Source organism: Calonectris borealis, chromosome 25 (genome assembly GCF_964195595.1).
Source record: "Calonectris borealis chromosome 25, bCalBor7.hap1.2, whole genome shotgun sequence".
NCBI lineage: Eukaryota > Metazoa > Chordata > Aves > Procellariiformes > Procellariidae > Calonectris > Calonectris borealis.
In genome coordinates, this window is record NC_134336.1 from 8,105,791 (window position 1) to 8,122,433 (window position 16,643).

At 42.7% G+C, this 16,643-nt stretch overlaps 1 protein-coding gene across 10 annotated transcripts in view; it reads right to left on the reverse strand.

The window, feature by feature from the left end:
- The window catches only part of EYA3 (EYA transcriptional coactivator and phosphatase 3), a 60,870-nt gene that overhangs the window by 9,635 nt on the left and 34,592 nt on the right, over window positions 1–16,643 (reverse strand). For 5 of the 10 annotated variants that reach the window (XM_075173783.1, XM_075173785.1, XM_075173784.1 and 2 more), the window contains 6 exons: window positions 12,352–12,489; window positions 7,704–7,786; window positions 6,043–6,226; window positions 3,031–3,170; window positions 1,110–1,193; window positions 412–501 (listed from right to left, as the gene is read on the reverse strand). In XM_075173783.1, the coding sequence (XP_075029884.1) occupies window positions 412–501; window positions 1,110–1,193; window positions 3,031–3,170; window positions 6,043–6,226; window positions 7,704–7,786; window positions 12,352–12,489 (719 nt within the window). Of the gene's footprint in view, window positions 1–411; window positions 502–1,109; window positions 1,194–3,030; window positions 3,171–6,042; window positions 6,227–7,703; window positions 7,805–12,351; window positions 12,490–16,643 lie in introns of all 10 variants that reach the window. The other 5 variants (XM_075173788.1, XM_075173789.1, XM_075173787.1 and 2 more) reach the window with 3 other exon arrangements.

Here is a 16,643-nt window from a genome sequence, read left to right on the forward strand (position 1 = left end):
TATTCTGTCCTTGGCTTAGTCAAAGCCCCTGAGAACTGACATTCTCAAGGTCACCTTTTCCCCCACATCTCTGGTCTCCATTTCAAAACAGGATCAGTGAAAGCGAAGCGGTTACCAGTCCAGAATGAAAACATAAGACAAAGCAGACATCACTCTTTATTTACACAAGTTCAAGTAGAAACCCATAAGAGAGCTAAGAGAGCTCATGACACTAGAAGTCTGCAGAATGCCTGCCTTAGATAAAAGAGTACACCTCTTTGATTTGGTTGTGCTTAGAACCACTTCAGTTTTGGCAGACTGTTACATTTCAGCATTAAGTGGCTCTAAAGCACAATAGCCCTCACAAATGGTGCAGTGTAATTCTAACTAGGTAACGTTGAGTTTTGCCTTTCAAAAACATTTGCCATGTACCTCCAAGTCATTGAAAAACAAGTGAGTATCAGCTACTTCAAAAATCATCTCCTCCATTGACAGACCTGAGCCAATCACTAGAGTTGGATCCTAGCAAAACAAAAAGAGAAAATGTAAATTCACTGTGGTTACAGGCAGAAGTAAATTGTGATAAATCTTTCATCAGTTACATTGCACAGAGTTTCCACTGTATATCAAGCCTGATGTAATTCCATCTGCATTCAATGGTACGAACTACAATTTCCCTAGTATTTTAAACAAATTAATAAAAAACCAAATCCACATTCTGGTAATACAGCAACCCAAAATTTAACAAAACACATCAGTACAGCATAGGAAGGACTGATGCATTTTCAGAAGCAACACAAACAAAACATTCAAAAACCTTCAATATATTTTGAAGGAAAAAAAAACTTCTTTTCACTATGTGCTATGACCTCAATAATTTCCAATGATGATAAAAACAGTTTGACATTTTAAGACTTGTATTGTTAGAAGGGAAGTGTTTGTGATGTCCGTATCCTAGCTCTGTATAAAGCCAAATTTAGCGTTCTTTCCCTGCCCCAAACTGCGAACAAGTTAAAAGTATCACCTTATACATTTAAAACAAAATATAATTTTCTATTCCTTTTCCAAAGATTGACATTTACTTCTGCATGACAGATACGGTTTTAATTCCACAGAAAAGACAATATTACCTTGCCATATTTTTGAGCATAAGACCCTGTGAGAAGTGAATGGAAGATTATGATGGTCTCATCCAGGTCCCAGAGAAACACTCGCTGAGTAGAGAATAAAAGCAGGTTAGAGCTGAGATATTCCAAGCACTGAGCTACAATAAAGGAGCAAGTTTTAGGGTTAATTTTGCGGCTAGTTGCAGTATGCTTTTAACAGATATGAACAACAGTAATCATCTTACAGTCTGAACACATTATTAATTAAACTCTTCCAGTTTAATGCAGTGGAGTTTATATACCGCTACAGTGCAACTATAGTAAGGCCCTCTTGGTCAAACTATTTCAAAAGCTTCTCTTGCTTTTATAGTTATAAAAGCAAAAACTTAAGAGTGCTAATGAACTTTAGAGTCCTGCTAGGGTAGAAATTTACTGTCTGTGATCTGGAGAGCAGGAGGTAAATGACCCTGATGTTTATCAGAGACACCTTTGTTATGATAAATAAGGGGGATTGGCTGCCATGAGAAATAGCGGAGTACAGAAGGACTTTGATAAACTTGAGAACTGGGCCAACAGGAATTAGAAGTAGTTCAGTAACTGCAGATTCTGCATGTGGAGCAGAATAACCCCTCATATTGGTCCATGCTGGAAGGAGCTGGAGGGTACAGTGGACACCAGACGCAGTATGAGCCAGCAGCGCTCTCTCCCTGTGGATAAGATGAACTGCGTGCTGGAGAATACTAAGTGTGCCTAGCTGATGGAAGGAAGGTGCTGTCTCACCCTACTGGGCGCTGGGAAAGTCACCCCAGATTGCATCCCCAGTTCCAGAGGTATGTGAGGAAACTAGACAGTGGCCAGCAAAAGGCTGTCGAGATGGGTCAGCGGCCTAGAGGAGAGGTTGAAGGAGCTGTGATGGTTTATCTCGGCAAAGAGGAGACTAAGGGTGATCTAATAGCAGACCACAACTAATTGAAAGGGAACTGCAAAGATGATGGAGACAAATTCTTCTCAGTAGTGGTAGACGGAAAATTGCTATGGAAAAAGAAGGGGAAATTTGCAGCTTGGGAGATTCCAGTTGGACAGAAAACCTCCCTTCCCAGGTGGACGTAGTAGTCCTGGGACAGATCACTAGGCAGGTACAGGATCTCCAACCTTGGAGGTTCTCAAGACTCAGCTAGACAAAGCCATAGTTCTAGTGCTGGAGACCGCCCTGCTCTGAGCAGGAGGCTGTACTAGACACATCCAGATGTCTCCTCCATTGACACCACTATGATTCCAAGATACATTTAAGTGATGCTTGTCAAGGACCACTGAAGAACTCATTTGGGCCAGTTCTCAGATAACATGGCTCATGGGAATTTCCCAAATTATTGCTCAGTACAGAAAAGACAGACCTGTTGGAGCAGGTCCAGAGAAGGGCCACAAAAATGATCAGAGGGATGGAACACCTCTCCTATGAGGAAAGACTGAGAGAGTTGGGGTTGTTCAGCCTGGAGAAGAGAAGGCTCCACAGAGACTTTATTGTGGTCTTTCGATACTTAAAGGGGGCTTATAAGAAAGATGGAGACAGACTTTTTAGTAGGGCCTGTTGCAACAGGACAAGGAGGAATGATTTTAAACTAAAAGCAAGTTGATTCAGACTAGATTGAGGGTGGTGAAACACTGGAACAGGTTGCCCAGAGAGGTGGTAGATGCCCCATCCCTGGAAACATTCACAGTCAGGTTGGATGAGGCTCTGAGAAACCTGATCTAGTTGAAGATGTCCCTGCTCATTGCAGGGGGGCTAGACTAGATGACCTTTAAAGGTCCCTTCCAATCCAAATTCTTATATTATTCTAATGATCCCCTTCCATTTCCATGGAGATAGGACAAAAGAAAGAGAGGAGGACTTTTACCACCACACTATTCTGCAATGCTACCTGTAGAAAACAAGATTACTACTTACCTCCAGTTCACTGTCCTGTGAGGAGGAGGTATCTGCTTTCCTCTTCCCCCTGTTCTTCCCAGGGATGTTTTTTCTTGCCTGCTCATCTAACTCTTTGCTTGCTGTTGCTCTTGATAATGAAGGACTTGTGGATGCATCTCCTAGAAGAAAGAAATCACCCCGTCATGTCTCAAAACAAACACCAACATAAAGCTTCTAGCATTTGGCCACAAACCTCCTTTGCAAAAGGTAAGATGTTATCTTGCTTTATTGATGCAGTAGTAGTTGAACCCTTATGAGAACATAAAACATGATTTCTTTGTCCCATCATTTCAAAACAGCTGTCTGCTCAATTCAGTCCACCAGGACTGAGCTACTGCAGCTACAAAGCCAAAGACAGAGCACCCTCCATCCTAAGGCCTGTAACCCCTCAGATGTCTCACTACCTTGGAACTGCTTTATTACTCAACAGTTTCTTTTAATACTTCTTGAGAGAGCACCAGAAACCCTCGGTCTGGAATGAGTGTACAAAGGAAAGTAGTTAACGATGCCTCTCCCTCCCAGACTTCCTGGACTAGTCAAATGCCTTTTGTGTCAAGCAACACTATACAATGCATGATGTTTCCACCTCCGCATACACTACTCACTCCTGTGCCACCCTTTGACTAACAGTTAAACAATAGTCAGCGCACAGAGTTATCTGGAGTGTGTTAATCACACACAAATCCACAGTGTGCTAACTGTGAAACAGACATACTTAGACTGCAGCTCCATTGGCCTATCCAAGAATTACTAAGAATAACAGGGATGATCTCGGCCCTTAGCTGAGACTTAGCCAAGCACCATGGCCAGGACTGACAGGGATACATTATGGAGCCTATTCTGCTACTGGTAAGAACACCCTTCCCAGGGAAAGAGTAAAGCACCATCATTAAAAAAAAATTTAAAAAAAAAAAAAATCAATGCTTTGATATGCAGAATATTACGACCATGATGGGAGATACTCTCTGAATCCTTTATTGACAGTTCAGGCAGAAGAGTTAACATCCCAGATGTCTACTCAACTAGTTCAGAAATAGGACCAGAACTGTAGCGGGAAGGCAGAGGGTACAGGGAACTTGAAAGAGATTGAATTCAGTCTGGGTCTTGGAGACGAGTCATTGCAATTTCTATGAAAATTCATGCAAAATGTGAACTTGGAGAATTCCTGATCTAAGAAAATGGCACTGAAAACATTAACAACTGGGCCATTCCCTGGCTAGTGCCCTGAAATAACAGGTCAAGTCCTTAGGTTTTCAATATCAAGTAAGAACAAATTCTCATGGGTAAATCTGCTGTTGCTCACCCCAACTAGAGGGCAACTGCTTCCTGAAAGACGGAAACTGCTTGAATCACCATGCTCCTTGATTTACAACATCACAGCGTGGTGTCTGTCATCCCCTATCTGTAGCATCTATAAGGCAAAGGTGAGATAGGTCTGGAACTTCACTGAGTTCAAGACTATCCATTTGTATGCTTTGCTCACTGGCAGCCACCCATCCCTCCTTTCAGGTTGCTTAAGTGAGTTTGGGGGCTTGACAGAGCTCAGGTACTACTGATGGACTTGGGGAAGATGGAGAAGGCAAAGTGCTGCAAAGGCAATCACTCACCACCTCCCACAAGCAGGCTGATGCCCAGCCAATCTCCAAGCAAGAGCCACTTTGGAAGCTAAACCCCAGCCTCCCCTTCTTCCTCTACTTCAGTTTTTATTGCCTAACATGACATTATATAATATGGGATATCCCTTTAGTCAGCTCAGGTCAGCTGTCCCAGCTGTGTCACCATCCCGGTTCTTGTCCACCCCAAGCCTGCTTGCTGGAGGGGGGTGTGGAGGGGAGAAAGCCTTGACACTGTACAGCATTGTTCAGCAGTAGCCAAAACACTGGTGTGTTATCAACACTGCTTTAGCCACAAATCCAAAACACAGCACTAGCAGAGCTGCTTTGAAGAAAGTTAACTCCACCCTGGCCAGACCCAGGACACCAACAAAAATGAACAGAATCTGTATTTTTTTTCCAGCCTACCAATCTGCAACAGGCAGCAGATTTCAATTTAAAACTGTTCAACAACACAGGAGGAATCTCATAACTCCTTGTGTAAGGCACTGGAAGAAGCTCTAAGTCTTTGCTTTTGTCCTTGTTAAGTTTAGAAAACTGTATTTTTGGTGAGGAAATTTTAGTCAACACCACTGCAGTTGGTACATGATACGGCACTAGGGGAAAAGGCCAGCAAAAGATGGGACTTCTCTAGAATAGTCAATTAAACCTTTTCAATCCACTTTCTACATCTCTTCTCTTACGAGCTAAAATCTTCTCCCCTGACAAGTGCCAGGTAACTTAATGCTATGTAGATGCAGATCTGCACACGTACAAAGCCCAGCAGAACAGCTGTCATTTCAAAAACGGTTTACACGATGAAGCAGAAGAAAGGAAAGGATGTACTCCTGGGCACATCAGAGACCAACTCATCGAGAGGTGATGGCCAAACTACAGCTCTTAAAATGCACGAGCAGCCCCGGAGCAGAGCTGGGACTGGGACTGGCAGCTATGTCATGGCTGTCAGGTAATCTGACTACCTGGCTGCGGGAGGCAAAGAGCCAGCATGAACTATTGTGACTGGATATCATCAACTGCCCTATAGCCCAAGCGAACACCCAGCCCCAACGCATGACAGAACCAACGGTCCCCAGGAGGCTGCTGTGGCAACTCTTCAAGTCACCCCTGGAATTCCTTCTCCCTCCAGCATTCAGAGCATGTGGTAGATGTCTCCTGAATTGCAGCGGTATAAAACTTCCAATATGTAAGTTTGGCTGGCCCACCATAATACTCCGCACACCAGTGAGACCAGTCTGACAATGGAAGGCAAATGTCCTGTCCAGGCCAGCACACAAAGGTGCTGCGATTACCTTTTGGAAAAAAGTTTTCCCCATGTCTGCACACTGTACTATTTATCAGAGGTATTTTGCAGCCACCCTGTTAAAGATCCAACCATTACCGGAGGAATGTCTCTGCACCGTCCGCGTAGGCACCATGGCGTTTGGTTTTTCGGTTGGATACGTAGTTGTTGCTAATGCAGTACTCTCCGTGTTGCTGTCTGCTGGTGTGACAACTCCAAAGCCAGAACTCGGGTAACACGTCTGGTACTGACTTTGGCCAAGGATCGTGTACGTAGGATATTCCTGTTAGAGGAAAGGATCGGTTATGATAGGACACTTCTTTCAGAAAACATTCTATATTAAGATGACCTTTATGCTAGAATATGCCTGTCAAAGAGAGATCCCAGAAAAAGCACAGTCTGACTTCATGCTATTTCTTTCTGCATATGTAAGACATCCCAAAAAAGGGTTGAGAGACCTGACTTCCCAATGGCCTGCACAAGCAGGTTCTGCATACAGGAGGCCAGCAATCACAGGGCCACTCCTGCCTCCAGTTTCTTCAAAAATGAATTCATTACGAAAGGTGTGACAGTAACAGGAGAGTATTCGAGTGGATCCCACGGCATCAGTCCACACTGTCTGTGTTCTGGAATTCGTGGTTTTGCCTTGCATTTTGCTTTCTGATACCGATGTACTGACAGTGACAGAAAGTGTTCTTGGCACTGGCTGAGGGTGCAATCCCAGCCACAAGAGCTATAGGATAAACTGCCTTTACTCATGTCCTGACTTCAGCAAGCAATTATTTTGCATGCTGTGATGAAAGACAGCCATTTATGAAGACTATTTACTCATTTAGGAGGAGATCACTGAGCACCTGAAGCTGTGCTTGAGGATTTTAATTTCTGCTACTGATAGCAAAGAAAACAGCCACCCCAAATGTCACGTCACAGTCTTCAGGCACACTGTGCGCTCCCGATTCCCTCAAACAGCAACCTGGATTTGTGAACCAGATACCTTGGTCTGCACTACTAAAAGAAAATCTTTTTTTCCCCTTACAGCTCCAAGCAAGTTTATGTTAATGTAAGAACCTTAAAAAGCAACAGCATAAGCATACAAGGATTTTTGTGCCTCCATTGCATTTTCCACACTTCCTATATTACCTTTCTGCAAGGTCGTGACATTGAAGGGTTCCTTTGTATATCTAAATATTCAGAATGGCAGTTAACCGCTGACAGTGCTACGTATTACCCACAGCAGGTCACAGTCAGGGGGAAGGGCTCTGTGCTCGCTGCAGGGCTTTTTGACTTTGTTTTATTCTAGCACCATCAGAATGCATCTCCTACTTTACTGGGGGTTTTTTGTTTGGTTTGTTTGTGTACAACCTATTTTCCTTTTCTTGCTGAGGGAGAACAAAGGCATTCAAAAAACATTCACCTATAATCCTCCCTGTAGGTTTCGTTCTCAAAATAGTTCTATTGTTTCTTCTCCACTGTCTCTCTTGCACACATCTCAGTGCCCTGTTTAAGATTCACCACACAATCTGCAGACAAGGAAACAGCTTTGAACAGATGAAGTAAGTTTGCTGTGAAGGCCAAAGGGAAAAGCATCATGGTCAAAGAGACAGACTTTGAGTTACATACTGAGCCCTATAACTCTAGTACCCATTGTGCTCCATTTGAAGTGATGCAAATATTTGGCCTTCCTTGGTTAGTTTTGAGTAATGTGCTAAACAAAGGTGAAGGAGACGCTGCACATAAATATAACAAGGAAGACGTTTTACCTGTGAGATGCTGGCTACTGCTGAAGTGGAAATATTGACAACAGTTGAGGATGTAGAGACTGGACTGGCATTGGTAGTTGATGCTGTAAAATTAAGAATTACTGCATTAAATGCTTCTAGAAAAGCACAAGAGACAAGACCAATCCAAGTTGTGAAATAAGTACTTCCTAGCCTTATGTGCAAGCATTTGTGCTTCCAGCAGTACTCTGCTGGTAACAACCAAAAAAGAGTTGGGGTGTATTTTGAAACCAGTTACAATTCAACTGGGCTTACAGGGAAGGAGAGCTAGCATATCTTTAAAAACAGTACTTTCAAATGTTTCAGAAACCTTTTCCCTCCATGGCTGCTAAGCAACTGGAGTATAATTAAAATGGTTTCTCATCTTTACTAGAAGTTTTGAGAAGATAACAATCACTTTCTGATGTTCAATTATTAGCCATTGAAAATTAATCAGAATAAATCAGTAAAATGGATATGAATGTGTTAAATCAGTTCTGAACTTAGCATGTTTAGTCTAATCAGATTTAAAAAAATTAAGGAAATAGTAAAAATATTTCAAATAGTATAAAAAGGGTGCTTCCCACTCGAGAAAGCGAAGAGATCTCCCTGCATCCCTGTGAGACTACAACTGTTTTTTGGATGAGACTTTCTGAAATAATTTGTCAACAGTTTGTAGGACAAATTATTAAAGACATATAGTTGTTAGTATGAATTTTAAGATGTTTAATAGCCTTCATGTCACTGCATTCGGTTCTTCCAAAACACAAAAGAGGCTGCTAGGGCACTTTCTGGGAACACCAGTCATTTAGCAGATTTTGTGGTTTTATAGCCACAGGGCCACTCCATTAAACGTTACTCCACATGGTGTTTTGGGACACTCAAGGGTTAGTGAAAACAAATGATGAAATCAGCATGAACAAAATCAGGATGTACTAAACCAGGTGCCACTAAGAAATATTTTCTTTTGCTAAACCTTCTTTCTCTGCACACAAATAAAACCAAAAATCACTTTTACATGCTTATGAAAAGACTTGCAGAAATCCACAGTACCACCTACTTTACCATCACTCTGAGAAAAGCCCTCACTTTATGCAAATAACACCCATGCAGAATTCACCCCAAGACCAAACTCAAGTTTCTGAAGGCTTCAGTCTTTCTACCCCAGGGAAACAGATCGTACCATGAACTCTTAATCAATGTATGTTGTGTTATGGCAAAGCACAGATACTACCTGGTGAACAGCTCCTGGAAAGAGGAATGGATCCAAAATATGCCTCAAAAAAGATGAAAAACAAAAGAAATATAACTTAAAAGAGGTGCAGAAATACAAAGTATTTACAAGAGGTGAGAAATGTGAAGGGTGGCTTCTCTGCGGAAGCAGAAATGAAGGTAAGTAATTAGCCCCTGGGAATCCCCTCATAGATAGGAGCAGCAGTGTTCAAAAACAGATGGGAGAGAATTTTAGGGGGAGAACATTTAGAAAAAGGGAAAAAGGCTGCACTGAGCAGCAATAATGGTAATGAAGATACTTAAGTACCTACAGTAGCTCTGCAGCTATTAGAAGCACAGCTCTGAGAGTAAGTTACTCATCACAGATACTCCTCATAAGCAACTGCTAGAGAACAGGGGTTAGTTTCCAAATAGAACTCCTTCCATCTATACATGTTACAGAAATGATCAAGGCTGTTATTACCTTACGAAAAAAGTCACTTCCTAGGGCACTGCGAAGAAGCCAGAAAAGATCCTCGCTAACGCAGAACAAACCTGCCATAAAGCTGGAGGAGATGAACTATCTAGAAGACAGATTATTCTACCACCTCTCTCAAGATTACCACAGAGAGCAAACAGAAAGCAATTCTCATCTGTAGTGCTCTGAAGAGGCTGCTTCTCCACTGAGATAGAAGTTAAGAAATCATAGAAAAAATATTCCAAGTGCTGGGATTCTGGTAAAAACACAGATTCCCTCATATGAACTTCATTGTTTATCTTAACTCTGGTCTCCTTCCAAAATTTATTTTTTAATTACCCTTTATCTATACAGTGTTACACATCAGATCTTTATAAACAGCTCCCACTACACAGATTAACCAATTCTTTTTGCGCTGTGGGTCAGTCCCTTTTACCTGTGAATGGGCCAAAAACATACAAAAATGTTTGGCACAGGTGTACCAAAAGGGACCACTTCATGGTTTCAGGTTTAGAAGACCAGCAAACACAAGTATTGCCTTGAAGCTGCCATGACTCTTTTTCTCTTCTCCTCTCTTTCTCCCCCACTTCCTGACCTCATCCTCAGACCTTATAACCCTACTTCCCCTGCCTTATTCATCCCACTCAGTTTTGCATCAGTCATTTTCCAAGATGTTTCAACCTGCTTCATGTGCTGGGAAGGGAAATTGCAATTAATGCATTTTATGTCTCACTTAGCCGCTTTGCTCTTACAGGGAAGGAAGAGGCGAGGCAAGAAGCAGCCATGCGACCCACATTTCTCCTAGAGCTTCCAAGCGCCTCTGTGACATACCACCATGGCCATAGCTCAGGTCAGTACAAAAAGCAAAATTCTCAGTCACTAAGTGCATCTGACCATTTACCAGGGTTCAAATATCACATTACTTCCGTCCAACATCTGCAGACTAAACCACATCCACGCACTGAAATACACCTCCGGTGGGACAGCAGCATTGTACAACTGTATATCACCCTACTATTTTGATTGGAGAGAAAAGATAGATTTTCAAGAGATTTCTAACAAAGCAACTTCGTCCATCCTTCCAGCTCCTGCTCTACCACCTCCCTTGCACCAGCCCAAATTAGCTGAGCTGACCCCTCAGCGGGCTGTTTGCGAATTTGATGAAAAGGAAACAGCAAATCCAAAAAAGGAAGAGTTTCCTGCCAGTTTCCAAAAAGTTTTTCTGAAAAGTGATAGCATTTACACAATTCAGATGACTTTTTCACACTTTCAAAGGGCAGCCTGAAGGGAAACTGTCCTCAAATCACACATTCTCACAGCAGCACGGATCAAATGTTTTAAAATCCTTCTGCGGAGCGAGGCCTGACAGTGGCTCTGTCACCCCATTGATCCCCAGGGATTCACTTGCTCGGCGTGGCACATCCCTGGCAAACCTGCCAGGGGTCAGGTTATACAGAACCATTTCTGACCCTTGGCAATTAAAGCTGGTGCTATAAAACATTATAATTCATTCTGCCCGTGGGAGTACCTGGACGAGAGTTATGTTTGAAGGAAGGTAGTATTTCCAGTGTTGTATTGCTCATGTTATGAACAAGTAAACAAGTGAAAAGTAAATTAAGGATAAACATTACGCTGGGCCATCTACTGTCACGATGACGCAAGCTGAGCAAGTACCATGACACAGCGCATGGCCTTCCTACCAGTGAAAGATGCTAAAACCCACTTATTGCTAATTTTAAGAGTTATTCCCCTTTACTTGGCACTCATTAGACCACATCTGGATACGGCATTCAGTCTGAAGCCTCAAGCACAAGAAACATTGATAAAATTCAGCGGGCGAAGAGCCACCAAAAGAGTCAGGGAGCTGGAGCGTGTGCCCTGCGAGGGGCAGCCGCAGGGAGTGGGACTGTCCAGCCTGGAGAAGAGATGGCTTCGGGGACCTGACAGCAGCCTGCTGGTACCTGCACAGAGGTTATCAAGACGACAGAGCCAGGCTCTTTTTGCAGGTGCACACCAGGAGAAGGAGAGAAATAGTCACAATGTGAAAGAGGGGACGCTCTGACTTGACAAAAGAAAAAAAGTTTCACCATGATGACAGTCAGGCACTGGAATTTGTGAGATCTCCATCCTCAGAGGTTTTTGAGACCCAACTAGATAAAGCCCTGAGTAACCTAGTTCTGAATTCAACTCTTCCTTGAGCAAGAGACTGAACTAAAGATCTCCTGAAGTCCCTGAATTATTCTATGAAAGTACACACAAGAAATAGATTAAGAATTCCTGAAATGCTTTTTAAAAACGAAAGAGAAAGAGACAAATTTTCACAATTCATTACCCAAACATAAATGGCAAAAATCCTGCCTAGCAAAAAAGTATCAATTTGCACATATTTGCCATAAACAACAATATTCCATTATTCAGCTAATTGGCACATTTACTCCTAAAAATTGCTTTGGAAGCTGGTGAAATTCAGCACCTGGCTTCTTAGATGTGGCATTTCCAGCAGTTGGAATATTTTTAGGCTAGTTCTGTACTGAGAAATTCACTTTCTAGCAGATCTACCAAGCTCTCTGTGTGTGTGTGTGTGTGTGTGTGTATTAAAAAAAAAAAACCTCCAATGTCAGCGTATTTCCTGACATCAAGCTAAAGACCACCAACAAAGAGCTTGAGCTGCAAGAGCATTCCCAGTAAAGGCATGCAAGAATACAACATTTAGTCTCCTCTTCCCTTCCCATTTGCTCTTCACCCTGTTAAGTCCATCAGCATGGCACCAACAAGCCAGCCTGGTGCATACAGAGGTATGTAGCAAATACCCAACCAAACACATACACACGCACAAAGAGACAAGAGACAAAGCATAAAGAAGCATGCACAAACCAAGAACAAACGTGCAAGCCTCTGTATTTGTGGTATCTGGACTCAATTAGGTGGAGAGAGATGCAGATAAAAACCATGCCAAGTTACCTTCAATGCAATAAGAATAATGTGCTGGGCTGGGCTGGCTTGTGGTTAACCCTGTAGTGCAGGTAAGAACACTGTGCTGACTTGTAGATGGAGTCTGAATTAAACCACTTTCAGGTTTCATACCTGGCCACAGTGCACCTGAATCAGATAAATTGGACCAGTTACAAACAAATATGCTGGGACCAAACGGCATGCTGCTACCTCAGATTAAGATTTTTGCTTGTCACAAAAGCAAGTAACAAATCACACATGGAAAATCTTTAATTTCTGCAACAGTGAGTGCTGACTGTCAGGCTGTGCACGGCTTAGAGCTGCTGACAAAACTGGCTGAAAAAGAGAAAATTAATAGCACCAACAAGACCAATTTCCAAAGCTTTCAACTAAAAATCTGTTAGTGTCACAGTAAGATTCACTGCCACGTCGGTATAAAGGAACTGCTAATCCCTCTGATGTTTGGGCTGAGTTGCACAGCACTGCAAATGACCTCAGCTATTACATAGCGAGGCTGAAGTTGGTATATATTAAGGTCAAGGTCAATGCTTCCACTACTTCACTGGGCTTTGGGTTGAATATTTTAAAACAACCCACAACTCAGTAATTTTCATAGACTGACAACAGTGAATATAGAACTCAGAAAAAAAGGGGAAAAAAACCATCTAAATGTTTCTTCTACATTTCCTGCCATTCTGGAAAGCATTTGTAACAACACTGGGCAAAGCAGAGAGACAGCAAAGTGACTGTAATTCATCTGTACAAGGCACACATAGGCAGTGTGGTTTCAGCTCAGGTGCCATGTTAACATCTAGTCTACTGCACTGACAGTGGTGAAAACAGCATCCGACTGAAGTAGCTCAGCTCAGGCCTGGTTCTTCAGGGCTCTTCAGGCTTTTGATTAAGTGTTTCCAGACGTACAGCCAAAGTCAAAGGCATTTCTCCCTGGCCCTGGTTAGAAAGCAGGAATCGGTTGACAGGATCTACTTAAAAACAAGCAGGAGTGTGCAAAGCAGAGGGACAAAGGACGTTTGGAGCTAGACACAAAGTTCAGGGACAGCAGAAAGAGCACCCTCCTTAAACCCCCAAAAAACTGTACCAAGGCTGCGAAAGCCATCTGCAGCCTTTCACCTACTGTAGCAGGATGAGCCACGGGCTACGAGCTCCAAGTCTCTTACCCAGAAGACACGGGAGACTCTATAGAGCTGGCCAAGAGCAGCACCTCCAAGAGCTCGCTCCATGCTGCAGCTTTATCAGAATTAAATTCCGCAACGGCTCTTTGATTTATTTACATACCTGATCTCAAACTGTCACCTATGAGTCAAATTAAGTCATTCACCTATCTGTACAGCCACACCAGGGTTTTGATTCTTCAACTCTCAAGTTGCGTCTTCGTTACTGTTTCAAACCTCGAGAACCATGATAATTAGCAAACAAAAGGGAAAGACTGATTTAAGAAAGACTGTAGATATATTGCAGAAACTCCAGAATAAAACATATGGGAAACAGATCCTGTAAGGAGAGTGGGAATAGCTGTATTTGTTTAGTCTGAAAAGGGTGTGTAGTTTTTAGATGGGACAGTAACAGTTCCTTACAGCGCAAGACAGATGGACAAGGAGCAGACAGCAATATAATGAGATGGTCACAGGACACACAGAAGTGCCCAATAACCGTGACAAACCAACTCTGAATGCTGTAGGATAATTATCACATGAGGAGTGTAACACCAGGCCAGACACACACGTCAGAGGTGTTCACAGGGTTGGCTGAATGCGAGCGCAGGAGCTGACTCAGGATGTGTGTTAAGGCATCTTTCAGCCCCTGCTTTCCATGACTGTCTCTTTGTCATCTCCCAGTATAGACATGTTCTACTTTCCATACAGCAAGGCACACTCTTGGCCTGGTGGCACACGTCCTTCCCTCTTGTTCTGCACGGCAGCATTTATACACTGGCACAGCCTTGAGGGTGACAGAGAGGAAGCTGGGCGAGGGGGAACAAGACCCCCTCCACGTCCAAGGGCAGCACCACAGCTGGGGCAGAAGAATGCCACAGGACACGCCTGCGTATGTGGAAAGGCCCCACACAGGGTAGTCCATCACTTGTAGGTTTTTCTTGAGTTAATGTAAACCATCACATCCACAGTGTTTCTAACACCAACTTACAGCCACACATACGCACCTTGTATGTCACTACTCTTATTTTAATGCTTCTTTAACAAAATCTTTCCAGACCACAAGTATGTCCTATGCAGAACAATGCACTAAACACCACCAAAAAAGTATTACCGCCCAAGGAGAGGTGACAAACTGGCAAGAGCATAGGCCATCTTTTCTCTGAAAGCAGCATCCTGACCTGAGTCATCTCAAGACTATGCTTGTGTTTGTCAGCTTGCTTGAATTTCATACTTAAAATACATTTGCTTTGTTCCGGTTAGATAATCCATGATGCCTTCTTTTTGGCGTAGAAACAAATACACAGTAGAAAGTCATGCAAACCTGTGGAACAGGCCCTTTGATGCTGGTAAAACATCTGACCAAGCTGGCCAAGTCCTCACCTGCTCAATGGAGGTCTTGTGAGCAGAAACAATTTGTAGAATTTCCTTGCACTGTGCATGTTCAGTCCTTTACCCTCCACCTGTCCATCACACCATGCAAGGTCAGTATGATCGAGCAGGTACCACTCCAGTATGATTTCCATTACTGGAAATAAGACTTTTAACATCTTCCTAACACTTAAATTCAGACTAAAAATTCAGGTATTTAATAATAGACCTCAAAATCCATACCAAGACATTTCAGTAACTGATCACATTTCAAAAGATTTTTAACAGCAAAAGTTCCTATGAAGTCAACAGAAAATGCTGATCTCTTGCCTTGGTCTTCAGAAGAATTTCTACTGTTACGTTTAGAGTGTAACACTGAAGCAGTTAAGTACCCCCAAATTCCAGTGCCTTTGGATTAAAAAAAACCAAACACACACATCCCCCCAAATACAGCCACCACCACTACCATCAACAAAACATGACACACACACAAAACCTAAAAAAACCCCCTACATCCTCCCTCCCCCCAGAAAATATAGAGATAAGTCTAAAACACTTTTTTAAACATCTTGGCCTAACACTTCAAGGGAGCATTCCACATATTTACACATATTTGCCTTTAAAAAAAAAAAAACACACCACAGTAAAATACCTAAGAACATACAAAGCAGCCTCAGTGCACCATTCACAACGAACTATCAATAAACACCAAATAAACGAAGTAAAGAAAACCACTTGCCACTGTTCAGATATAGCAAAAACCAGTGCAAGGAGGCACTGAAACCAAAGTGCAGGCACCCAGGGAAGGCAAGCACATTCCAGCAACTGTAACATGGGGTCGGGCACGGTTTGTAGGTAGCAGACTGTTGTGACAACACCCAACACTACAACTGGAGAAAAAGACAAGGAGCAGAGTGTTTAGAAAAATAGCAGACAAACTGGCAGCTGAAGACCTGGGTACGGACACAGCATCAGACCTCCCTGCACTGATTCAGCTTTCCAGGGAAAAACTCTCCTGGAGGAGTGAAGGAAGCTCAGAAAACACAACAGGGGGAGACCTGCGGCTCCCCAGGACACGAAACACAGAGACAACTAGGTCCTCGCCCACTAGAAATCCTGAGATCACCGTCATGCCAGGAGGTGGGGAGGGTTGGTTGTTTTTAAAAATCTCTGAAACGGCAGTCATACTTGAACCTTACTGGCAGGGGCTGAGCTAGAAATGCAGAAGCAGGAAATACCAACAGTCACCCAAATGACCCTATTCTCCTGAAGGCCTTGAGTTGCTAATAAAACAGCCCTAAGTTGCTAATAAAACAGCCCAACACTTACACCCTGCAAAGCTCCCACTTTATGGTATTCAAGTGATCAGTCAGAACAATGTATCTCAGCATTAATACAGGGCAAATGAGATTTGGGAGATACTGTTTGATCAAACCCTTGCATCCCAGTGACAAAACCATCATGTTCTTCCTAAGGATCCCTCAACCACAAGAAAACTCCTTTTCATGAATCCTAGCTGTATACACATGAAAGAAAAAAGGAAGAAAGGTATGTAGATTTGTTTTACATATTGACCTTTCTCATAAAGATAACAATTTGTGCCATATTACTTTAAACAGAATTAGTAATGTAACTTATGTCTAATAAAACTGAGCCTAGTTGTATCATCTGTACACCATCTTTCAAAAATACCACGACGAATCAATTGTTTTGTAATTTATATAAAAGTCTTCGCTCTGTCAGCAGCTAACAAAAGCC